The sequence below is a fragment of the Anolis carolinensis genome, chromosome 2 (assembly GCF_035594765.1).
Source record: "Anolis carolinensis isolate JA03-04 chromosome 2, rAnoCar3.1.pri, whole genome shotgun sequence".
In the NCBI taxonomy this organism is placed as follows: domain Eukaryota; kingdom Metazoa; phylum Chordata; class Lepidosauria; order Squamata; family Dactyloidae; genus Anolis; species Anolis carolinensis.
The window spans coordinates 218,342,485-218,369,506 of NC_085842.1; the positions used below are offsets into that span (position 1 = coordinate 218,342,485).

Below are 27,022 nucleotides of genomic sequence, written 5' to 3' on the forward strand. Positions count from 1 at the left end.
TATATTATCAATTTACAGTTTTCTTCTTTTAAGTATTTTTTTAACTAATTCCCAATCTGTTTGTTTTTTTGGTTTGCCTTTTGTGGTTCGAACCAGTATATTGCTTTTCAGTAACAAGCATGTAAAATTGACTGAATGAGTTTCACAGATACCTGTTGAACAATACCATCCTATACTAATATAAAAACTTCCAGTTTAATTCTTCCTTTTTTCCTCTTTTTGTACCTTAGAGATTGTGCATATACTTATACACTCGACCCAATGATTAGAGGAAGAAAAATCGCCAATCTGAAAAAAGGAGGCAATATTTTGCTCAACGTGGGTCTGTTTTAGGCAGCTAAGAATAGTTAGGGATATTTGAAGGTCTCGCCTTCATGGAACTGCCATAAGTTGAATTTGATTTGAGGGCAGTTAACAGCAGTGATACCCTGGAAAGCATTTCACCACTTACTCCTCATTACACTAGAGTTTTTATCCACTTTAAATCCACTTTAGGAGGGGCCTTTAAACAACTCAGCCAGACAGGTCCTAGACCTCACCAAACTACAAACGCCAGAATTCTGCAGGAGGCAGAAACCGGATTTAAAGTGGATCCATGCTCTAGTGTGATGAGGCAAGCAGGTGTAGCGTCTTACAAATGCAGTGGCAAGAATAAAATGTTTGGGGGAGATGATAATCTTTAAAAAGCACTTCAGATATAATACAGGCATTCCCTGAGTTTCTCATGAAACAAGCAGGTTTTTTTAACTTTTAAAGTGAAGAGAAAAGTGTGTTTTGTTAAGTGCCAAGTGTGGCCACTTTCTTACCCAGTGCTCCATTCCTTGACTTGAGGGCAGAAGAAGATCTGATAAGGAGATCAAAGATTTGAGAGGTCTCCCTGGAGGAGGAGACCCATGCCAGCCCCAAAGAGAGGGTTCCGCGGCACCTGGCGAGCTTGCAAGAAGCAAAGAGCAAAAGATTTTCCTATTTGCCAATAAGAGGCTCACCCAGATTTGAAGCAGAGATCACTCTGTCCAGCTGGAGCAGGATGACGGTAGCAATAAATTGCAAGAAGAATCGGCATGCCATTACATAGAAAAATACACATTTTATACTTTACAGTTTCTGAATTTCCTGCCCCGCCCTGCCGGCCAGCTCCTTGCTGATTGGTCAGGGAGTCCCTGACGTCAGAAGGAAGGGGGAGGAGTCTGGAGCCTTGCGCATCTTATCCAATGAAAACGCGAGCCCCTCTTGTGACATCTTCCCCTCGCCAGCCAATGAAGGAGGTGGAGACACGGCAACAGGAAAAAACAAAGGGAAAACATATGCAAGTGGCTAGATTATGTGTGACTCTATGGCGAGCCTTTGACAAGCGATCCGATGAAAGCCTTTGGGCTCTCAAACCGGACCTGGTTATGGATTCATTGATTGACTTAGCAAGTTTCATGAATGAGAGTCTGACACATGCTGGCCAGCCCCATTGTGGAAGAAGCAGTTATGGCAGGAACCTTGATGGGATTATGTATGATTCAGAGTCCAAGGAAGGAGGTGGCTTTTGTCTGATCACTGATGACTTCTGGTCTCCCTTGCAGGAGAATGAGTCTTTTATCATGAGTGATTTTGAATGTCCAAGGGTTCCTTCCTCCTTAGATGGCCTGGCATCTGTGCCCTGGGAAGGAAGTCCGTGGTCTCTTCTGTAGAGGGTGATTTCTGATAATCCATATTAGTAAAACATAGCCTTAGGCATCCTGATGGAGCCCAGCTGGGATGATGTGCTGGTCAGAGTTCATGTCAGGGTCACAATGCCTCATTCATAAGGGGTAAGATATTATAGGAAATAATAAAGACAAATAATAATTATAATAAAAAAATAATAAAATGATAGGAGACACATGAGGAACCCACGTATGGGGAAAATCATGAGATTTAGCATCCCTTGGGTTGGGAAAACAAACACAGTCCTATGGGCGTCAGAAGGGCTTCAATCTCCTCTTGCATTTTCCATAAGGGAAAAAGGGGGAAATCCCAGAGGTTCCCCATCAGCCCAGGCAGGTGAGAGGGTTTGCAGGGTTTACTCCAAGACTAGTGAATGGCACAAGGAATACATGGGGTTCATGCAGGAGAGGGGAAAAGGGGACCCTGATACCCAAGGGTTTATAAAAGGACATAGGAAAGACATTTCAGATTGTGTTGCCTGTGCTCATTCATAAAAAGGCAAACTCATTCATTAAAAAATTAATTTTTGTGTGTGCGCAAATCAGGGCCACTGCGGCAAAAAGCGAAATTACAGTTGAGTTTAGAAATTGGTCCGGAGTAGAATGAAATTGGTCCGGAGTGAATCGGTTAAGTCATGGATACGGAAACCCATTGGGTTTCAGTGGTTGAAAGAACTATATTTCCTTGCTCCCAAGGCAGTCGTGGACCGCCTCGTCTAAGCGGGCTGAGATCCGCGGCTCGGGAAGGGTTTTATGGTGATTTTTGGTTATTGAGAGTGCCTGTAAAGGGTTGCTTTTTGCAGGCGAGGAAGTGAAAGCAAGTTGGATACAATGTATTGCTCTGGGTTAATATGTAACAAGAGTCAGTGGAGCTTCAATTGAGAGAGAGTGCCTGAGGTTTTCTGCTACTGTAAAAGGGGAAACAATTTATCTATGTGGCTGAGGCTTCTCTGAGAAGGGAAAACCAGGGTTCCTGTGAGCCTGCGGAACCCCTGGCAGAGATCAGCTGTGTGTTAGAGCAATGTGAGTGCGGGGGCTTGCGTGTTCGACAACAGAGCAAGGGAGCAAACATTTGTGGGGGAAAAGCCCTATATGCAGGGGGCAAACAGCCTGAGCCTAGAAGGCAGGGAAGAGGCAGAAGCCGCACTTTCAAGGCCGAATGCTTCCCAGGCCCATCTACACTGCCATATAATGCAGTTTGAACTGCATTATACAGTCAGTGTCGACTCCTATAAGGCAGAATGAACTACATTGAACTGGATTATATGAGTCTACACTGCTGAATAATCCAGTTCAATTTGCATTATAATGAATTAATTCTATTATGGTCTCAGACATTAAAAAATTAAAAGTAGTTGTTTCTAAAAGCATTAAAATCAGAAGTCCATAGAATTATAGAGTTGTAAGAGACCTCGTGGACAAGGAAAATTGCATTCAAGGCACCCCAACACATGGCCATCCAGCCTCTGCTTATAGGCCTCCAAAGAAGAAGCCTCCACCAGGGCAGAGAGTTCCACCGCTGAACAGCTCTCACAGTTAGGAAGTTCCTCCTAATGTTCAGGTGGAAACTCCTTTCCTATAGTTTGAAGCCATTGTTCCGTGTCCTAGTCTCCAGAGCAGCAGAAAACAAGCTTGTCCCCTCCTTCTTATGACTTCCACTCACATGGCTATCATGCCTCCTCGCAGCCTTCTCTTCTGCAGGCCAAACATGCCCAGCTCTTTAAGCTGCTTCTCAGGGCTTCTTCTCCATACCCACAATCATTTTAGTCGCCCTCCTCTGGACACATTCCAGCATGTCAACATCTCCCTTCAAATGAGGTGCCCAGAATTGGACATAGGATTCCACATGTGGTCTGATCGTTTTGAATTCGGCTCCTGTCTTCCGGAGTATTGGCTATCCCTCCCAATTTGGTCCCATCTGCAAACATTGATTATGCCTTCTAACCCTTCATCTAAGTCACTAATAAAGATGTTGAACAGAACCGGGCCCAGGATGGAATCCTACAGCACTCCATTCACTTCTTTCCAGGATGAAGAGGAAGCAGAAAGTCTAAGATAAACATTTGTAAGCATGGCTTACAAATCACACTTGATGAAAATCTGTGAAAACAGGTATTAAAATATATAGGTTAAAACATCCACTAAAAATATCCGCAATTGGACTCCTTAATTTTTAAGATGTCGCACACAAAATTAGCCACTATGAAAGTAATCCATGGTTCCCTATCTATCAGATATTATAAATACAATCTGTTGTTGAAGGCTTTCATGGCCAGAATCACTGGTTTTTTGTGACTTTTCTGGGCTGTATGGCCATATTCTAGAAGCATTCTCTCTTGACATTTCGCCCACATCTATGGCAGGCATCTTTAGAGATTGTGAGGTCTGGTGGAAACTAGGCAAGTGGGGTTTATATATCTGTGTAATGATGTCCAGGGTGGGAGAAAGAACTTTTTTCTTTAAAATATATTTTTATTAGGGAAAATGAAAAAAAAAGGGGGGGGGAAGGGGTATTTTTCTTCTACAAGTGGGAGAACAATCAAATGATAGGATAGTAGGAAAAACCTATAAGGGAGTTAAGTAAGTGTGGGTAGAAGTTTCAGGTATGGTAGGTGATGGAAAAGGTAGAAGGGTACAAATAGGTCAAGGGGTAGGATGGTTGAGGTGGGGTGTGTGTCTTGTCTTCCCAATCTTCATCTTTGTGTATTCTTCTGTTTTGTTGTATTATTGATATTTATCATTCTTTAATTTGTCCTTCCCTTTTTTAGTCTGATTTGCGTTCCTTCCTTCATAAATTTCATTTCTCCGTTGCTTAATTATCTGGCACTGATACATGCCTTCATAGTTTTTGAACAATCTCCAGTCTGTTGAAGTCTCAGGATACCCTGTGTGTTCTTTCATTAAAAACATTAATCTGTCCATCTCCATTATTTCCAAAATTTTATTTCATCAGTGATCTATACTTGGTATTTCCCCAAATGGGAGAAAGAACTCTTGACTGTTGGATGCAAGTGTAAATGGTGCAATTGGCCACCTGGATTAGCACTGAATGGCCTTGCAGTTTCAAACCTTGCTTCTTCCTGCCTGGGGGAATCCTTTGTTGGGAGGTGTTAGCTTTCCACAGATATATAAACTCCACTTGCCTAGTTTCCAACAGACCTCACAACCTCTGGTTATGCCTGCCACAGATGTGGGCAAAACGTCGGGAGAGAATGCTTCTGGAATATGGCCATACAGCTCGGAAAACTCACAGCAACCCATTATAAATACAGAGACATAGATAAGGCCCCTGTTGCCATCCACCTTGGAAATGCCTCGCTCGCTCACTGCCTCCCTCCCTTCCCTGGCATTTGGGCTAATGGAATCCAGTTTCTGAGGGAGGATGATCCACGCCGCCTCTTCCTTCCTCCCTTCTCCTCAGCAGAGCCCGCTGCTCCCGAGCCTTGCCTTGTTGCCAAAAAAAAAAAGCTCCAGGCATCTCCCTCTTTTGTACAGGGAGGGAGGGCGGGAAGCGGGAGGAGAGAAGCGGCAGGGAAAGCGGGGGAGAGCGCGAGCGGCGCGCGCACGAGGATGGTCCTGGCGCGCGCCTGGCCTTGTCAGGAGCATCTGAGGGAGGAAGGGAGGAATTAGGGCCCTTCCACACAGCCATGTAACTCAGAATATCGAAGCAGAAAATCCCACAATATCTGCTTTGAACTGAAATATGTGGCAGTGTGGACTCAGATAACCCAATTCAAAGCAGATATTGTGGGATTTCCTGCCTTGATAATGTGGGTTATATGGCTGTGTGGAAGGGCCCTTAGACGAGGGTGGCCCTGGTGTGTGCCAGGCCTTGTTAGGAGCGGAGCATCTGAGGGAATATTTATTTAATGGCGTCAGAAACGAACCGAGGGTACAGGTTGTAATGTATTTGAAAACACAAAGTTAAAAACAACAACAACAACAACAACTTGGCATTATACTAAATGTCCTTTGACCAGTAGCTGGCCACTTGGAGTGCCTCTGGTGTTGCTGTAAGAAGGTCCTCCATTGTGCATGTGGCAGGGCTCAGACTGCATTACAGTAGGTGGTCTGTGGTTTGCTCTTCTCCACACTCACATGTCGTAGACTCCACTTTGTAGCCCCATTTCTTAAGGTCGGCTCTGCATCTCGTGGTGCCAAAGCACAGTCTGTTCAGCGTTGTTGTATGTTTTCCGGGCTGTATGGCTATGTTCTAGAAGTATTTTCTCCTGACGTTTCGCCCACATCTATGGCAGGCATCCTCAGAGGTTGTGAGGTATGGAGAAACTCAGCAAGGAAGGTTTATATATATCTGTGGGAAGTCCAGGGTGAGGGAAGAATTCTTGTCAATTGGAGGCCAGCGTAAATGTTTCAGTTAAACACGCTAATTTGCATTGAATGGCTTATTCTACTGGCTACTTTTTGCCTGGGGGCATCCTTTGTTAGCTGCCCCTAGTTCCCATGTCTCAGAGTGTTGCTTGTTATTTACTGTTCTGATTTTTGAGTTTTTTTAATACTGGTAGCCAGATTTTGTTCATTTTCATGGTTTCCTCCTTTCTGTTGAAGTTGACCACATGCTTGTGAATTTCAATGGCTTCTCTGTGTAGTCTGACATGATAGTTATTGGAGTGGACAAGCATTTCTGTGTTCTCTAATAATATACTGTGTCCAGGTTGGTTCATCAGGTGCTCTGCTATGGCTGATTTCTCTGATTGAGTTAGTCTGCAGTGCCTTTCATGTTCTTTGATCCCGGCCATGAAAGCCTTCGACAACACAATCTGTTCAGCGCCTTCCATGTCGCCCAGTTTTCTGTGTGCCCAGGAGTGAGTCTTTCATCCCACATCAGCCACTGACTGAGATTCCAGGTTTTAGCCTGCCACTTTTGGACTCTTGCTTGCTGAGGTGTTCCTGCGAGTATCTCTGCAGATCTTAGGGCCCTTCTGCACAGTCCTATATCTCAGAATATCAAGGCAGAAAATTCCACATTATCAGAGTGTGGACTCAGATAATCCAGTTCAAAGCAGATATTGTGGGATTTTTCCACCTTGATATTCTAGGATATAGGGGCCCCTGGTGGCACAGTGCATTAAAGCGCTGAGCTGCTGAACTTGCAGACCAAAAGTTGCCAGGTTCAAATCCCGGGAGCGGAATGAGCGCCCGCTGTTAGCCCCTGCTCCTGCCAACCTAGCAGTTTGAAAACATGCAAATGTGAGTAGATCAATAGGTACCACTCTGGCGGGAAAGTAACGGCGCTCCATGCAGTCATGCCGGCCACATGACCTTGGAGGTGCCTACGGACAATGCCGGCTCTTCAGCTTAGAAATGGAGATGAGCACCAACCCCCAGAGTCGGTCATGACTGGACTATTCTAGGATATAGGTCTGTGTGAAAGGGCCCTTAGAAAACTATTGCTTGATTTAAGGCATTGGCGTGCTGGCTGATACCCGAACCGAGGATAGGCCGGAGATGTCAATGCCTTGGTCCTTTCATTGCTGGCTACTACTACCCGGTGGATGTCAGGTGGTGCAATACCGGCTAAATGGTCTAATTTCCCCAGTGGACTGGGGCGTAGGCATCCTGTGACAATGCAGCATGTCTCATTAAGAGCAACAACCACTGTTTTAACGTGGTGAGATGTAGTCCACACTGGGCATGCATATTCAGCAGCAGCGTAGCCAAGCGCAAGGGCAGATGTCTTCACTGTGTCTGGTTGTGATCCCCAGGTTGTGTCAGTCAGCTTTCCCACAATGTTATTTCTACCGTCCACTTTTTGCTTGATAGTCAAGCAGTGTTTCTTGCGCACTGAAGGCGGGAGGGAGAGGGAGTTAGAGGCTGATGGCCCTGGCGCCGTGCGCAGCCTTGTCAGGAGCGCGCTCAGATGCAGGCAGTTAGTTTAGAGGCCCACTCGCTGGTGCCCATTTGGGAAGCCATCTCTCCTGCGATAGGCACCGTATGAGGGCCTGTGTGAGGGACGCGTCGTCGTCGTCGTCAGGCCGCGCTCGCAGGGAGGGGGCGGGGGAGGCAGTTAGAGGAAGGATGGCCTTGGCGCGCGCCCGGTCTTGTCAGGAGCGCGCTCGCAGGCAGGCAGTTAGTTTAGAGGCCCGCTCGCTCGCGCCCATTTGGGAAGCTTTCTCTCTTGTGATATGCACTGTATGAGGGCCTGTGTGAGGAAGGCGTTGTCGTCGTCAGGCCGCTCTCGCAGTGACACGCCCCCCCCCCCCCCCCGCCACCCCCTCGACTGAGATTGCGCGTGCCTGCCTCGAGGGATCTTTCTGACCCTCCAGTGGAAGCGCAAAGGGACCATTATCATTCTCGCCCTCCCCTCCCATCTCTCAGTCTAAACGAATGCGCCTGGATTCAGAAATAACACCCTCGGTGTGTGCCTCGAGACAGCCCCTCCCCTCTGTGTGCGCGAGCTGAGGGGCGGAGCCATCGACGCGCTCCTGAGGAGGAGGAAGGGGGGGGGGGAGAGAGAAAGAGGGCGACGTCGCTGCTGCTGCCAGAGCGAGGGAGGGAGGGAGAGAGAGGGGGCGGCTCGCGCGCGCTGGGCACTTCGGGAAGGGGAGGGGGAGGTCGGGCGCGCGGGCGTCGGAGGCGCCTGGGACCCGGAGGGAGGGAAAGGGAAAGAGGGAGGCGGGCGGGCGCCGCCGCCGACAGACAGACGACGCTCGGAGAGCCCGACGCTTTCTCGCCGCCGCCCTGCCTTCCTGCCTCCGGAAAGAGAAGGACGGACCCTTTCCCTCACTAACTGCCCCCTTTCGGTGAGTCTTGCGCCCCTCCCTTGGATCGGGACTACGCTTGGTCCTCGCTCTTCCTTCAGAGGGAAGGAGGGCGAGTGTGTATGTGTGTGCGTGTGTGTAGGGGGATGTCCTTTCTTTCCCTCAGGACTGAGTGCTGAGAGGCGCCCCATCTCTCTCTGTCTCCCTCTCTCTTAATGGCCGTCAGCCCCACAAACCCGGCAGAAAAAGAAGCCCGCCCTGCCTCTCTCCATCCTTCCCTCCCTCCTTGTGCGGGGCCTCCGGGCATCAGACTCCTTGCAGTCCCGCCAGGCCCCGCCGCCCCCGGAAGTGCTTTCCTGTTGGAGGGAGAAGGCTGCTTCTCGCCCCTCGAAAAGCCCAAAGGGAGCCAGCCGGGCATCCCTCGGGAAGGCTTTTCCCTCGCAGCGGCTAGTTAGGTGATGAGCACCCGGGGAGCCCCGTTGTCCGCTGTGGGTGGCCCGCTGGGACACCTGTGCCCAGGGTCCTTCCGCACAGCCATATCACCCAGAATATCAAGGTAGATAATTCACAATCTGCTTTGAATTGGAATATCAGAGTCCACACTGCCATATTATCCAGTTCAATGTGGATTTTATACAGCAGTGTGGAAGGGCCTAGAATCATAGAGCTGAAAGAGTCCAGAAAATCGCACAAGATCTGCTTTGAACCACGGGCCCTTCAAGACAGGCCCTATACCCCAGGATCTGATCCCAGTTTTTCTGCTTTAACCTTGATTATATGAGTCCACACTGCCAGATAATCTGGGATAAACAGAAAACCTGGGATCAGATCCTGGGATATAGGGCCTGTCTGGAAGGGTCCTGGCTTATCTGAGGCCCCTTCCACACAGCTGAATGAAATCCCACATTATATGCTTTGAACTGGAATATATGGCAGTGTGGATTCAGATCACCCAGTTTAAAGCAGATATTGTGGGATTTTCTACCTTGATAGACTGCGTTATATCGCTGTGGCCCCTTCCACACATCTGAATAAAATCTCAGAATCTCTGCTTTGAACTGGAATATATGGCAGTGTGGACTCAGATATCCCAGTTCAAAGCAGATCTTTTTCTGCCTTGATATTCTGGGTTATATGGCAGTGTGGAAGGGCCCTGAGTCCACACTGCCATATGTTCTAGTTCAAAGCAGAAAATTTGGGATTTTGTGGTTTTCCAAGGTTTACATAGCCATAATAATAATAATAATAATAATAATAATAATAATAATAGGCATTGACAAAATTATGATCTGCCAACTGCAAAAGGCCACCCTACTGGGATCTGCACGCATCATCCGAAAATACATCACACATTCCTAGACATTTGGGAAGTGTTCGACTTGTGATTTTGTGATACGAAATCCAGCATATCTATCTTGTTTGCTGTGTCATACAATAAAATAATAACAATAATAATAATAATAAAACTTAAAGCAGATATTGTGGGATTTTCTGTCTTGATTCTACCCTGTCTCCCCAGAGGGACTCGGCAGATTCCAAACATAAAAGGCAAACATTCAATGCCCGAACACAACAACAATACACCCATAATGACGAAAATTGACAACCCAACGTATAAAAACAAATTATGACTTAACAACTAAAATTAAATTAAAAATGCAATCTGTTACATCAAACATCGAACAGAAGCATTCCCAGTTCCTTGGGGGCAAATAGAATCACTGGGTTGATGTGAGTTTTCCCATGTTCCAGAAGCATTCTCTCCTGACATTTCACCCACATCTATGGCAGGCATCCTCAGATGTTGTGAGGTCTGTTGGAAACTATGCAACGGAGGTTTATATATCTGTGGAAGGTCCAGGGTGGGAGAAAGAAATATTGTCTGTTTGAGGCAAGTGTGAATATTTCAATTGATCACCTTGATTAGCATTGAATAGCCTTGCAGCTTCAAAGCTTGGCTGCTTCCTGCCTGAGGGAATCCTTTGTTGGGAGGTGATTAGCTGGCCCTGATTGTTTCTTGTCTGGAATTTTCCTCTGTTTTTTAAATGTTGTTTTTTATTTACTGTGGGATTTTATTCAGCTGTGTGGAAGGGGCCCCAAAGTCCGCCTACCAGTGTCATTCTATGCTGAACTGCACCTCCTGTCTTCCTCACATTAGACTTCATGGCTAGAGCTGATGGGAGTTGTGATACAGTGACACCTGGGAGGCTGCAGTATGTTCTTTTCAGTCAAGATGGTGAGGTTTGAATTCAGACAGAATCTTGTGGATGTGATCTCTGATTTTAGACTTTCCCCAACCTCAGAGCCACTAGCACTGTGGGTTTGCCATTCCCATTATTCCCAATCTACATGGCGGATCATTAATAGTGATTGGGGGTTCAGTAACATCTGAGGACCCAAACCGGGTAATAAACTATAGAGCACTAAACACTGTAAAAAATTATAGTTGGCCCTCTGTCTTCATGGATTCTCCATCCATGGATTCAACGGCCCTTTGAAGATAACCAAGAGGCTGATATGACCCTCAATTAAAATGAGTTTGATATTACTGCACAAGAACATTAAGCAATAGCTTGATTAAACAGGTTGTCTTTGAACTGCTACATGTGTTTTACCTGAAAGTCCAGAGAAGCAGGTGCCTTCTTGAATCTGTGATCGTGCTTGGCGTGTTTATAGACTTCCTAGACTATTATTATTATTATTATTATTATTATTATTATTATTATTTATTATTATATTTATTATTTATACCCCGCTTTATCCTCCCAAAGGGGACTCAAAACCATAGTTGGGAGGGAAAGGCCATAGCAATAGTGGATTACTGGCTGAGGATTTTGTGGCTCAAATCTTTGACTGCTGCATTAGTATGAACTCTTTGTCCGCAGATTCGATATCTGTGGTTTCACTTACCTACACTCCCAAAAAATACCCCTCCCCCAAAGTGTACATGTGCCTCTCTAGGTCCTCTGGTGGAATTCTACTATATGCCTTTTGCCCAAGAATAGTCAAAATACAGAGTTTGCTGTTATTCACAGTTTCTGGTATCTGTTGGGTGTCTTTGAACTACGGATATGGTGGTTGTACTGTATACGGTGCAGGCAGTATATAGACACCTCCATCATCCTGAAGACTTATGGAATAAGCACTTGTATAGAACAGCAAAGGATCCACCACCCAAAAAATTCACGTATCCCCAGAAAACCCAGCCTTTCTGCTCCAGTGCCTTGAGTGCTTTCCTATTCCATGCAAAACAAGAACAGTCTTGGCAACCCTAGCTGTAGGAAGTATATCGCACTTTCTGTTTGTGTGTTCATCCGTATAACAGGGAGAATTCTCTGCATACAGCTTTTTTCTCTCTGCATTTCCAAATGTGCATGCTTCCTGGAATGCTTTTTTCTTTCTGCTTCTTCTTCTGTATTCTTTATCTCTTCATTTTGCTTATCTGTTTTTGTACTAAAAACTTTGAAGTCATGACATCATTATTAGGGAACACTGAAAGCTCCCTTCAAGTGATGGTGCAACTAATACAAGACAATTATTGATGATTTGTAGCCCTTTCAGTGGAATCTGACAGGACTTGTCCCTGGAATAGAGACTTTCACCGGCAGATTGGGAAAGAACCTAGGTCGAAGGCTTTCATGGCCGGAATCACAGGGTTGTTGTGTGTTTTCCAGATTGTATGGCCATGTTCCAGAAGTATTCTCTCCTGACATTTCACCCACATCTATCACAGGCATCCTCAGAGGTTGTGAGATATATACCTCACAACCTCTGAGGATGCCTGCGATAGATGTGGGTGAAATGTCAGGAAAAAATACTTCTGGAACATGGCCATACAACCCGGAAAACACACAACAGTCCTGAATCCCAGGTGCTTTCGGCTATATTTTAGGGGAAAGAATTGGCAAAATCACTGATTAGAAAGCCCTTTGAAATTTATGGCTTTGCCATAAATCAGCAGGCAAACCCATCATGAAGGCACAAATAGAAATGGGCTTATCAGTGAGGTAGGAGACTTGGTTCCTCTGTTGCCAGGAAGAGGGCAGTATTACTTGAGTCAGGATACAGTTTAGTCAGAAATTCTTTTGCTCATTGAACAGAATGAGAGCTGCCTGACAGCTTTTTGTTTTGACAGGGGTTTATGTGGGGGACTTCTCTCTGGATTATGTCCCATGTTAATAAGTGAAAGGAAGGCTGCCTTTCGAACAGTGGTTCTCAACCTGAGGTCCCCAGATGTTTTTGGCCTTCAACTCACAGAAACCCGGACAGCTGGTAAACTGGCTGGGATTTCTGGGAGTTGTAGGCCCAAAACATCTGCGGACCCCAGGTTGAGAACCACTGCTTTAGAACTTCCCATGTTGAGCATCAACATTTCTTTTGACTGGCCCTGGTGGGTGACGTTTTGACTTCCTTAGGTTTTTTGAATCATGAAATGCATTACAAAATGTAGGGATTACCTTTTTGTAACATCAGAGCAAGAACAAATTGTACCTTACTAATATTAACTATTTGGACTTGAGTTGTAAACATTTAGAATGATCAGGAGAAAGGGAATGGATAGAGAACAGCACAAGAAGTGATGTACTTCAGCTAGTACAATTCTGCATAACTTGTGACATGCCAAAGCAAACATAGTAGACCTGCCACTTGTACAACATGACTCTTAAGCTTCTGGTTTTCCAGATGCATGTGGAGTATTCTGAACAGAGAGCATTGTCAAGCACTTGCTGGGAAAGCTTTGAGTTAGGAGAGGTTGGGTTCCTATTAAATTGTAAAAAAAGAACCCTTCGTTTCCTATGAGTAGATAAAAAATGGAGAGAACAGAATTTTAAGCTCTCTGTTTCTGTAGTTTGCTACCTGTCAGGACATGGATCCTGAATAAGACAAAATACCTACTAAATTTCTTCCAGCTAAGGTGCTCCTTCCTTTCCCCTTATCTCTGGATACTTTTCATGGCTCAATTGGTCTGACAAGGCTGCCATCCTCCTAAGGATGAGATATCATTCATAAACACACACAAATGAGATGACCATATATATGTGTATATACACACACACCTTCATTTCTGGCAAACTTTGGTATTCTCTAGCTCTAGTTTGCCTCATTGTATTAATGTCATGCAAGGAATTTTTCTAGAGCTTCCTTAAAAAAAATCAGTTTTTGTAAGAAAAAAGTTTATCAAAAGGCCCCCCCCCCCAGCACATTCCCTTTAGAAAAAGAAAATAACTTTGCTGAATTTTCTCTAAATATTCATGTTTTATAGTGGCTCCATTTCTTCCTCAGTATGTTCTAGAGGAGAGCTTTCCAAACGTCTATTATGACACATTAGTGTGTCAGCTGCAGCGTGTAGGTGTGTTGTGTGAACGAGAAATGATAAATTTTTGGAAATGTATGTTATTATAAATCATAAATTTTTAAAAATATAAATGAAAGGTTTTCATGAGATGTTGTATCTCCATACATTTCGTTATTACAGTTTATGTATGTGTCCATATTTCTTATAAGGAGTTGGTTTAACCTCCAGTATGCTAGTAAAACTGAATTACTATGTCGCAAAATGATGCATGTCTAAGAACTGTATCACCAAAATGAAACATTTGGAAGCTCTGCCCAAAGACAACATTAGCAAAGAACAAGCAAAGAAAAGATTGGAAAACATTTGTTATGTGTAAGTTTGGTTATATAGTCCTCCATTTCGTCTTCCACAGATGCTGTAGGGTATTTGAAAAACACTTTGCTCAAGGCTGTTAATCAACAGCAGACACTCTTTCTGACTTGTTTGGTTATTACAGATTGAGTATACTTTATGCGGAATTCTAAAATATGAAATATGCCAAAATTGTCCACATGGGTGGCTGAGATACACCTTTGCTTTCTGATGATTCAGTGTACACTAATGTTGCTTCATGCATAATATTATTAAACATACTGTGTATAAAAATTGCCTACTGACTGCATGTGCAGGGTGTATATGAAATACAAATGAAATTTGTGTTTAGATTTTGGTTTCATCTCCAATATATTTCATTATATGTATGCAAGTACTCCAAAATTAAAAAAATGCAAAGTATGAAATGCTTTTGACACAAGCATTTCAGACAAGGCATACTCCATATGTAATAGGGACACAGCTTAGAAAGTTGTTTTTTAATAGTTGTTTTTACTATTTTCAAAGTGTGCATGCACACACAGTAATTACTGCAACTTGCTGCAGTTTTTTTTAAAGGCAATTCTTAACTTTCCCATTTCTCAGATATGCTTTGGATTAGTTTTAGTTGCTCAAAAAGATCTAATCGAAAATGACTAAACCAGGAGTGTGGTAGTGATACTTTGGCTATATCATGGGAAGACGTGACTCCCTAGAAAAAATCAATAATATTTGGCAAGATAGAAGGCAGTAGAAAAAGGCCACATTACAGATGGAGGAGATAGCTGTAAGTCTACAAGACCTATGCAGAGTGGTTGAGGATAGGCTGAATGGGAGATCTCATTCATAGGGTTGCCACATGTCAGAGCCAACGTGACAACACTAAACAAAAACAGTACTACAGGGTGCTGGCCTATGGGGCAAAACAGGCTCTCCTGCTGTCTACTATTTTGTTCCTTCGTCACTTTTAGCAGAACATGAGATGAAACAAGAGCCAGCCCTTGAAGTTGTGTGGCATTTTCCCTCTGCCATTAGATGAGACCACATCCTCTCAGGATGTATAGAGGAATGCATTGTTTCAAGCAAAAGGAGAAAAACGCTTCAGAGAAGATGGAACTTCTTTTGCTGGATGTACTAATGCTTGGCTGCTATATTACGTTATGACTTCAGATGTAGTCTGATTGGTTCTATCACACTGAAATACTTCTATTTCTTTTTGGAAAATGAAGTCCCACAGAAATATTTTAGAAGATTTATCTTTTTTTCTATCTTTCTTGTGACATGCTCACGGCAGCATCATTGTAGAACAGCTATTTTATATTTTAGAAATGTGTCAGGTCTTTTGTCCTGTTACTTTTATAGCCAGTGTTATGTGTTGGATTTTTTAAAATTTATATCCATTAATCTAGATAAGAAAGAGATTGGTTAAAAGGCAGACCATGAAATGAGGAGTCAACTTGTGCTGGATAAAGCCATATCCTCTTAAAGATACCAGGTTTTTCTTTTCCAGGGGTGTGTCATATTATTGTTTGCTACCTTAACTCCCTACAAGTTGAAAGGCCAGATAAAAATAAAGTACAGTAGAGTCTCACTTATCCAACATAAACAGGCCGGCAGAATGTTGGATAAGCGAATATGTTGGATAATAAGGAGAGATTAAGGAAAAGCCTATTAAATATCAATTTAGGTTATGATTTTACAAATGAAGCACCAAAACATCATGGTATACAACAAATTTGACAGAAAAAGTAGTTCAATACGCAGTAATGCTATGTAGTAATTACTGTATTTACGAATTTAGCACCAAAATATCACAATATATTGAAAACATTGACTACAAAAATGCGTTGGATAATCCAGAATGTTGGATAAGCGAGACTCTACTGTAAATAAATACATGGATATCCAGGTTTTGTGGGGGACAAGACTGCTTTTCCACATATAATAGTAGTGATTCAACTGCACCAATTCCTGGAGATGTCAACTATGTACTGTGAGCATGTGGCTTCCTTATTGTGCTAGCTTCATTGGGTACAGATCAGGTTTTTGGCACAATTCAAAAAGCTTTCTGAGAGGCCATTCTTAGGAGTTTGGCTGGACATTAAGTTTTTGAAGATCTCTCTGTTCCACTATTATTTGATGGGGATTGAAGAGAGACATTTCTAGGTGTTTCTCCCAAGTAAAATGTTATGTGTGTCTATTCAGAGATGAGTCCAAGTAAATTTTGTGTAGCTTACTCTCAAATAGTGGACCTCTAACTACAGCTCAAGATTAGTTTTTAAAGGAAAGAATTATGATTGTTTTCTTTTTAAACTGTTTCTTGACTTGTCTTCTAAACACATAGGAATATTTATGACTGAGCTCAATTTGGTAGGAAGTTCTCCTGTATAAGCCTGTTTAAAGAGAATGGGCATTTCTGGGCACATTGGCCATATAAGTCAATGTAGGATTTTGTATCAGGTTACGGGAATCTATAAAATGTATGCGGGCAGATCTAATTTAAACCGGGGAAAGCTGTTTAATGCGGCTGCATTCCGGGTTAAGAAAACAGTGGGAAAGTCCAAATCCTGCATTGGATTGTGCTCCTTGGTTTTTTATATAGTTGTATGATTTCCATATGGAACAATAATAAAAATGAAATAATAATAATAATAACTTTATTTTTGTACCCTGCCTCCTTCTCCCCAGACTCGGGGCGGCTTATATGGGGCCAAGCCCGAACGACAGTTTAAAATGTAATACAGTAGAGTCTCACTTATCCAACACTCGCTTATCCAACGTTCTGGAGTACATGAAAATGCATAACAACAATATAAGATAAAATAAAACAACAAGATTATAGCAATATATAAAAAAGCATTGAAAATACAATTTGAATTAATAATACAGTAGTTTAATTTTGGACTGTTTCTGTCTAGGAAATCAAAACACATTGTAACATTCTGGGGTCATCTCTACTGATCAATTAATTCAGTTTCAATCTGTTATTGAAGAAAGTGCTGTCACTATGCAAATAATTTCATAGGGAATCCTGGAACCAATTTGAGGCCCAGTTGATGATTACACAAACCACTGAGTACCAGTATGCGTTATGGGCTTTTTTCATGTGCTTTTGTGGAAGTTTGTTGTCTGACCACTGAGGTTTAAAAGTGCATTAAATGGTCAATGTAGAAGGTCATTGATAACTCTCTGTTAACAACTCTATTATGAAACTGGTTAGAATTTTTTCTTATATGTATGATCAACGTTAGAAAAAGAAGGTGATTCTGCACATACGCTATTGTCCAGTTTGAAATTAGTTAAAACAAACTGATTACGCTGTCCAGCGCCTACACAAAACCATCCAGGAACCGATTTGAGGCTGGGGTGGTGACCACAGTATCTGCTGATTGCAGATCAAAACTGAACCCAGGAACCACAATATCTGCAGTTCGACAGTTTCCGGAAAATGCAGAGTTTTTTAAACCAGTTCACTGTTAATGCGCTGATGAGCATATCCATGTCCATTCAGGATCACCCCAATATCGAACCTTGCATGGAATATACTCTGATTGGATGCAGTACATTATCAGGCTTGTACTGGACTTTCTGGTGGGTGTTTATAAACACTGTTTTTTACTTGATCAATAACACATATTGGGGTGTAAGTTTTGTGGACATCCCAGCCTCTAGACAACTTCAAACTACATTCTATGGCATGTCTGCCCTAGGAGACAGGGAGAAAAACTGTCTCCTCCAAAGGTCATGAGATAATTAAATAAGCCTGAATGGGAACATGGACATCTTATATTCTGGTCTGTGCTGCAAATGTGTTTGTGATAAAGAGTTGTAATAATAAAATAGAACTATGGGACTGCAATAAGGAAAAGTTTAGTAGGCTTTCAAACCCTCAGTTTCTCTGTCTCAGGTTCTTGTCAATATTGCTATTATCTTTTCAAAGGAAATGGCACTATTTGTAATTCTACCTGGACCCTGACTATAGGAGTTTAAAACATTTGGACAGTAAATAAGAGAGCAAGGGGAGGGGAAGAAAAAGCCAGAATTAATTTGACAGAGCACTTCTACACAGTCCTAAATCCTGAAAGGAACCAGCATTTAAAATTGGAACTGCATTATGTGGTCAGTGTAGACGCATATAAGGCAAATTATATAAACTACGTTGAACTTGATTATATGAGTTTATACTGCCATATACTCCAGTTCAATGCAGTTAATCTGCATTCTGAAGCTGTTTTATATGACAGTATAGATCCAGTCAGTGTTTCAACTTGGAATGAAGCAAAGCCATTCTGGGTAGCATTTCCAGAGATGAAAAAGTGCAAGTGCCAAACAACAGATTTGAAATTTTTTATTATTTTTTTATTTACTTTATTTCTACCCTGTCCTTCTCCCTATGGGGACTCAAGTAGGCTCACAATTACATGACCCAACCCAATAAATTTCAAAATGACTAATACAAAAATGAAAAACAATAAAAAACAATTAAATATTGTGCCATGTATATGTTAAAAAACAGTTAAGATACAATAAAATACTTCCACAATTAAAATTTAATTAAAAACTAAATGTCCCCTCCATCTCCCCTACAATCTCCCCATCAGTGGTCCCCTCAACCTCCCCTAAATGTCTAGTGTCACGGGAATGTATTTACTTGCCTGCAGAAGGCAAGCAGCCACGGGGCCATCCTGGTCCCTTCTGGGAGGGAGTTCTAGAGTCTGGGAGCAGTCACCAAAAAGGCCCTCCCCCATGTTCCCACCAAACACACGTGTGGGTGGTGGAACAGAGAGAAGCCCCTGCCTATAGGATTGTAGATTTTTGACAGATTCATAGAGCTGTTGCATCAGAGGAGTAGTACACAGTCTGGCTGCTGCTGTTTGGACCAAATAAAGTTTCTGAGCACTTTCCAAAGGCAGACCCATGTAGAGCACATTATACTAATCAAACTGGGATGTAACCAAGGCATGTACCACTGTGGCCAGATCCGACTTCTCCAAGAATGGGCATAGTTGGCACAGTAGCTTTAACTGTGCAAAAGCACTCCTCATCACTACTGGGCCTTCAGGGTCAGAGCCAAATCAAGGAGTACCCCCAAACTGCAAACCTGCATTTTCAGGGGAAGTGTGACCTCATCTAACACAGGCTGATTTCCTATTCCGAGATCTGACTTTTGACTGACCAGGAGTGCTTCTGTGTTGTCTGGATTAAGCTTCAATTTGTTTGCTATCATCCATCCCATTACATCTGCCAGGCACCAGTTTAGCACAGGAACAGCTTCCTTGGAGTTAGGTGGGAAGAGTAACAGACTTGGGTGTCATCTCCATATAGATGACATCACACTCCAAAATTCCATATGACTTCTCCAAGTAGTTTCATGTAAATGTTAAATAGCATAGGGGACGGAACTGAATCCTGAGGGCCTCCACAGGTCAGTGCCAAGGAGTCAGACAGCAGAGAGTTTATTTGTATTGGTTTGGGTGTGTTTTTTTCTGTGTTTGCAATATAGTGTGACACCTGAAGGCTGAAGCACATTGAATTAGATAATTTATTTCAGACCCAAGCTTGAAGGAACACTAGGAGCAAACATGTATATTTTCAAAACAGTATTTGCATAGATTGTGATCCTTCACACTTGCAGTGGAAGGAAATATCCATGTAGTGGATAATTTTAAAAAACTTCAAAATTGTATTATGGAACATTATGTTTGCCTATTTAAATATCTGAGGAGTTGTAATCCAATTTTTCACTTGTAATACTAAACAAGTTGCATGTGTGAAATGTTGTTCAGTCGAGTTAAAGCACATGCAGGTAACAGTCAAATGAAGGTAGAATAGCAGATACAGTTATATGCTCAGGCTTTATGGATAGCACTTCTTAAAAGCAACATGCTGTGTACAGAACACTAAGAAAATATATTAGAAATCACAGAAGTGGAAGCTGTGTTAGACTTCCAGGACTGAACACTGGCAGTTGTGTTAAAAACCACCTTATCTTGATTTGTGCATGTATATTTTGAGAGTTCATAAAGATGGAAGTCATGAATAGCATTTACTAAAGTTCCAAATGCAGAACTATTATCTTTATATTTGGTGATACATTCTAGACATTGAAGGGCCTTCACAATTATTTATTTATTTCTCACATTTATATACCGCCCTTCTTACCCGAAGGGACTCAGGGCGGCTGATATAAATTAAGAAATTTTAAATAATGTTTATTGTATTATGCCAACAGAGAGATATAATATGTAGCAACATTTGAAAATAAAAAATGTGTTTTTGGTTTGAAAGTGTTATTTTCTGTTTCATTGGGCGGTACTTACTTTGAAAGTAGTTATTATACTCTAGAAACTTCGTTTTTGTGGCTGCCACAAACTGTGTTGAATTGGTTGAGACTCAATGAGATATTCATTGAAAAACTATAGCAAAATGTGCTGCAGGATGTCCCGCAAAAACAAAGTTTGTGCAGTTTAATAAACTTTTTCCAAGATTTTATGATAGAACCAAATAGAAAAAGACATTTATAACTCAAGGAAAAAATTGTGTTACATAGTATAATAAGCAGCAGAGGCATATTTTATTGTATTGATATTATTAGGGGATTTTAAATTGTTTTTACCAATTTTGAAAAAGGTGGAATATACTGTAAAATTGTAGGCTGGTTTCATTGTGCATTGCAAGAATATGTTGCATTTGAAGATTGCCAATATTGTAACATGAAAATTGTTTAGCTTTTGGTATTATTAACTGAATAAGGCTGAGATACAGTAAAAAAAAATTTGATTTTGATTCACCTACTATTGATTTCAGGCTTCTTGTTGTTCTTACTAATTCATTTTTGTTTTGTTTTAGAAATTTCAGGAAGTCCAGACTATACCAGGGCCAAGATCTTCTCTGTCCTTTTCCTAAAGAGTGAAGTTGTTTTCTTGAGGCTTGCACCTCAGTCTCACAAGGAAAAATAGCAGTGAGGGAGAAAGTATAAAGGTTAATGTTTTCATCCACCCGGACAAAGGAGAATGGGGACCCTACACCCAAAAGAATGAAGACTCGACAGAATAAAGACTCTGTAAGTGAATTGTGCTCAAAATGGGGGTGGGGAGTGAGGTGGGAGAGCAGCTGAACTGAGTGATGATATCTATGACCCTGCAAGAGATGCCAGAGATGTTGTTGAGCACTAATGGAGAAAGGTCTGGACCTGTAAAGACGATTTGGGAGGATTTTGGGGTTTTGCTTGAAGGGTGTAAATATAGTTGTGCCTCTGCATTTTCAGATTTTATTTTTGTGGATTTGATTAAAAATGTTATCTCTAGAAATGTCTAGGTCCATCAGTGTGACTCTATAGTCCACTGCCTCCAGTCATACTGGAGGATCTAGCGATTTCTACAGAAAACACCTCTCTAGAATCTCTAGGTCCTGGAGTGTGATTCTATTTATTTATTATTTATTATTTACTACATTTATATCTCGCCCTTCTCACCCCAAGAAGGGGACTCAGAGCAGCCTTACAAAAAGGCAGCCATTTTATGCCATGCACATACATATATACGGTAAAAATAAGCATATATGTTAAAACCAAAAATCAGCAGCAATATTAAAACAATTATTAAAATATTAAATTCTATTACTTCCAGCAAACATTGATCATAGATTCATGCTAGAAGACCTATACATTACTAGAGATACGTTCTCTCAGGTGAAAAAAAACACCAATTTCCTTTTCACTTTCATGGGGATCCTATGCCTCTAACCAGTAAATGTTTGATTTTTATATGTATTTTATATACCTATGTACCTGAGGTCAAATAAAAATTTCTAGTACCAAAAGTTGTCTTGAGCAGAAAAGTTTAAGAAGCCTTGCTTTAGAGGGTGAGGTGGCTTTTAAAATACAGGTAGCCCTCTGTATCCACAGATTCTGCACCCACAAATTTCACTATCCTCAGCTTGATGAAAAACGCAAACATTGATTATGCTTTCCTAAATTAGACAATATTTTATATAAAGTCCTAATTAGAGGGAGATGAATAATTGTTTTTTATCCAGTTGCTGCCAGTTAGAAGACTAAGCTCTGCCCACTTGGTCTCCTAGCAACCTACTCAGCCCAGGGGACAGGCAGAGTTAGGCCTCTTCCACACTGCCTATAAGATACAGATTATCTGATTTTAACTGGATTCTATGGCAGTGTGGACTCAAGGCCCTTCCACACAGCTATATGACCTATTTATAATCTTATATTATCTGCTTTGAACTGGACTATCTTGAGTCCACACTGCCAGATAATTCACTTCAGTGTGCATTTTATACAGCTGTGTAGAAGGGGCCTCGTATAATCCAGTTCTTAGCAGATAATATAAGATTATAAATATACAGTAGAGTCTCACTTATCCAACATAAACAGGCTGGCAGAACGTTGGATAAGTGAATATGTTGAATAATAAGAAGGGATTCAGAAAAAGCCTACTAAACATCAAATTAGGTAATGATTATACAAATTAAACACCAAACATCGTGTTATACAACAAATTTGACAGAAAAAGTAGTTCAATGCTCAGTAATGCTATGTTGTAATTTCTGTATTTACAAATTTAGCACCAAAATATCACAATGAATTTAAAACATTGACTACAAAAACATCGACTACTAAAAGGCAGACTGCGTTGAATAATCCAGAACACTGGATAAGCATATGTTGGATAAGTGAGATTCTACTGTAAAATGAAATAATTACTGTGGTAATCCAGTCCAACCCAATTCTGCCATGGAGGACACAATCCAAGCATGCCCAACAGATGGCCACTCAGCCTCTTAATAATAATAGTAATAGTAATAATAATAATAATAATAATAATAATAATAATGAAGAAGAAGAAGAAGATCATACAATCGTAAGGTTAGGAGACACCCCAAATGATCATCCAGTTCAACTTCCTTCTACCAAGGAACGACACAAACCAAGCACTCCTGACAGATGGCCATCCAAGATCTGCACAATAATAATACAAATCGAATCAAAGAATCAGACAGTTAGGAGAGACCCCTAAAAGCCATCCAGTCCAACTCAACTCTGCCATTGGACGATACAATCCAAGCACTCCCAACAGATGACCACCCAGCCTCTCAATACTACTAATAATAATTCGCCCCAGTGTCGAAGTGCGTTAAAGCACTGAGCTGCTGAACTTGCAGACCGAAAGGTTCCAGGTTCAAATCCCGGGAGCGGCTTGAGCACCCGCTGTTAGCTCCAGCTCCTGCCAACCTAGCAGTTCAAAAACATGCAAATGTGAGTAGATCAATAGGTACCACTCCGGCGGGTAGGTAACGGCACTCCATGCAGTCATGCCAGCCACATGACCTTGGAGGTGTCTACGGACAACGCCGGCTCTTCGGCTTAGAAATGGAGATGAGCACCAACCCCCAGAGTCAGACATGACTGGACTTAACGTCAGGGGAAACCTTTACCTTTTACATCATCGTATAATCCTAAGGTTTGGAGTGACCCCTAAGGATCATCCAGATCAACTTCCTTCTACCATGCAGGAGGACACAATCCAAGCACTCCTGACAGATGGCCATGCAGCCTCTACATAATAATGATGATGATGATGAAGATGATGATGATGATAATAATAATAATAATAATAATAGAAGCATAGAATCCAAGAGTTTGGAGAGATTCCTAAGGGCCATCCAGCCCAACCCTTTCTAATATGCATAAGGACACAATCCAAGCATTCACAACACATGGACAACGTATAAATACTATACAATACTACACAGGGACATAGACTCCCTCTACCCTCACCACTTTCACAGTACACAAACAACCAAATGCATACTAAACATAAAGAAAACCATACAACAGACATTCAATACCACCACTACCTCAACAATTTCTCATCAACACCACCAGACAACGCCACAGCAACATATGGCCGGGCACAGCTAGTATTATATACTGGGACTTGGGCATTCACAGATTTTGCTGTCGCTGGGTGGGGTCCTGGAACCAAAGCCCAATAGATACCAAGTGTTCATTGTATATTTTTAACTTGGAGGATATCAGAACTGTATGCCATGTGGCCCATGCTATTTGAATGGCCAATTGTGATAGCAGCATATTGGATCATTCATCATCTTTAGGACTGTGGTGATGCTTAAAGGTTGAGCAAATCTGAGTGACTTAGCATCCCCACCATGTAAGAAAAAAAATAATTGTGGTGGCCAAAATACTGCCTAGAAAGGTAAGTCCACCATGACATATTTTCCCCTAGAGTAATGGTTCCCAACCTTTGATCCTCCAGGTGTTTTGTACTTCGGCTCCCGTAATTCCTGGCAGTTGACCAAGATGCCTGGGGCTTCTGGGAGTTGAAGTCCCAAACACCTGGATGACCAAAGGCTGTGAAACACTGCCCTAGAGGAGCTGTTCCCAAACTTGCAGGGTTCACTTGTACATGCATTGTGATCATACTGCTTACTATGGTGGCTCACGACTTCTCTTTCACTGACACAGCAAAAGAAAAGAAACAAATTACCTCCTCCCTCTTTAAGTTAGTAAACAAACCTTAAGAGGGGAAATGGTGATCTGCAGAAGGATACAAGTTGCATCATCAAAATCCTATGCAGATGTATTTGTTTTTTTTAAATTTACAAAATAACCCTAAATCCATGACATTTTGTATATATTAATGTGTAGTCCAAAATCTATTCTTCCAACTGCAAAACGATATATATAAAAAAGGAATCATACGTGGAGAAGTACAAAAAGGTTGCAGAAAAACAAAAACTGATAATTTTCTATGCATTAATTTTCTCCAAAGATGTCAATGCGGAGTGGTCGGAAGAAGGAGACTCCAGGGCCCCGAGAGGAGCTCAGGACACGGGGTCGAGCTTCTCCAGGTGGTGTCAGTACCTCTAGCAGCGATGGCAAAGCTGAGAAATCCCGACAAACTACAAAGGTATTTTACTTGTTCACCAATATTCTTTCACCTCCAGAGGCAGTAAGGAAATGGAGTTATAATATGTAAGTGTGCGTGCCTTGAAGTCTCTAGTTGACTTATGGAAACCCCATTAATTTTATAGGGTTTTCTTAGCCAAGTAATATTCAAAAATCATTTTGCCAGTTCCTTCCTCTGAAACAGAGTCTGTAGCACCTGCCATTCGTTGAAATCTTTCATCCAAGTACTAACCAGGGTTAACCTTGCTTAGCATCGAAGATCAGATGACATCTTACACTTTTATGGTATTTAGGAAAGATTTGTAATATAAGAGGTGGGGACAGTTTTAGCAATTTTAGCTATTTCCAACCTTCAGGAGGTGGCACTATCACCATCATCCAGAACTTCAAATGATATTCTGTGAACTAGAAATTTCTTCTTTTTTTTTGCGGGGGGAGGGGGGGGAGTTGATTTCCCTCTGTTCCAAGGTGGTAGAGAAGATTGCTAAAAGGGTAAATAATGCATCTTGAAGCAATTATCTTGGCTAAAATTTTGATTTTGTTTTCTCAACCAGAAATTTTTAAGCAATGAACTGTACTGATCTAAGAGGAGTTAGTGCCCAGTACAGGTTTTCTTAAAAGGATTTCAAATATTTAGAAGTAATACTAAAAATTTGACTAAAAACACTCAAAATCGTTCAGATATTTTTTTAAACTCACATTCAATTATATATTTTTGCAGCTGTTTTTTTAATGCTGTTTCTCCTTACCTGCTCTTGTTTCTTCATCACTTGGATGTTGCCTTCAATTCAGAAATCATAGGGAGTGGGGAAGCATCATTTTATATTTTAGCCAGTCATATTTTTCTACTTGATGACATTACAGGGGCCAAGTGAGGGCAGTTAAAATTAATAAATGAAGATTGGAACAGAATTCCAAAAGTCCTTGATAAACTAGAAAATTGTGCTTAAATTGCTACTGTGTTTCTGTGTATGCCACACATCAAATAGGATGAGGGCTGCTTGGCTCAGCAGTACTCCATGTGAAAAGGACCTTGGGATTTTTGTTGATCATAAGTTGAACATGAGCCAATGGTGATATTGCAGCAAAGAAGGCAAATGCTGTCTTCCTTTGCCTTTATTTATAGAACCATAGTTTCTAAGTCAAGGGAAGTAATGTGTAGGTATGTGTTTGTGTGAATGTGCTTTCAAGTGGCTTGTCAACGTACAGCAACCTCATGAATTTTACAGGGTTTTCTTAGCCAATTAGGTGGTTTTGCCAGTTCCTTCCTCTGAAATATATCTATCAGCACCTGATATTTGTTAGACATCTCTCATCCAAGTGCTATTTAGACCTAACCCTGTTGAGCTTCCATGATGAAATGGGATCTGGTGTCTTCAGGATATTTAAGCCAGCAAATAATAGTCCCACTATAGGTTGTTGTGCATTTTCTGGGCTATATGGCCATGTTCCAGAAGCATTCTCTCCTGACGTTTCACCCACATCTATGGCAGGCATCCTCAGAGGTTGTGAGGTCCCACTATATTCTGCACTGGTCAGCCTCATCTGGAGTAAAATGTTCATATCTGGGTGCCTCAATTGACGAAGGATGCAGACAAGTTTGAGCAAATTCAGAAAAAGGGTAGCTAGAATGATAAAAGAGGTATGGAGAACAAAATATATGAGGAAAGGTTGAAGGAGCCTTTCAGCTTGCTGGAGAGAAGACAGGTAATATGATTGCACTCTGTCAAAATCCCAAGGGCTGTCCCAGAGAGGGCAGGCTAGGCCTATTCTCCGCTGTCCCAGAGGGTAGGACCAGGTCTAACGTTTTGAAGTTACATGACAGTATATTTCAGTTTGATATTAGAAGGAACTTCTTGACTGTGAGAGCAGTTCAGCAATTGCTCAGAAAAGTGGTAGACTCTCCTACCTGAATGTCTTCAAAGATAGGCTGGACAGCTCTCTCCTGTGGATGCTTTGATTGAAGACCTTGCATTGAGCAGGGGATAGGACTTGATTGCTCATGAGGCTGCTT

General features: G+C 41.9%; 1 protein-coding gene across 4 annotated transcripts in view; it reads left to right on the plus strand.

The window, feature by feature from the left end:
• Positions 1-27,022, plus strand: part of atn1 (atrophin 1) — a 58,309-nt gene that overhangs the window by 16,069 nt on the left and 15,218 nt on the right. Inside the window, exons 1-3 of one of the 4 annotated variants that reach the window (XM_062971785.1) lie at positions 8,194-8,455; positions 20,910-21,123; positions 24,872-25,009. In XM_062971785.1, the coding sequence (XP_062827855.1) occupies positions 21,046-21,123; positions 24,872-25,009 (216 nt within the window). In that variant the 5' untranslated portion in view covers positions 8,194-8,455; positions 20,910-21,045. Of the gene's footprint in view, positions 1-8,193; positions 8,456-20,909; positions 21,124-24,871; positions 25,010-27,022 lie in introns of those variants that run through there. The other 3 variants (XM_062971787.1, XM_062971788.1, XM_062971786.1) reach the window with 3 other exon arrangements.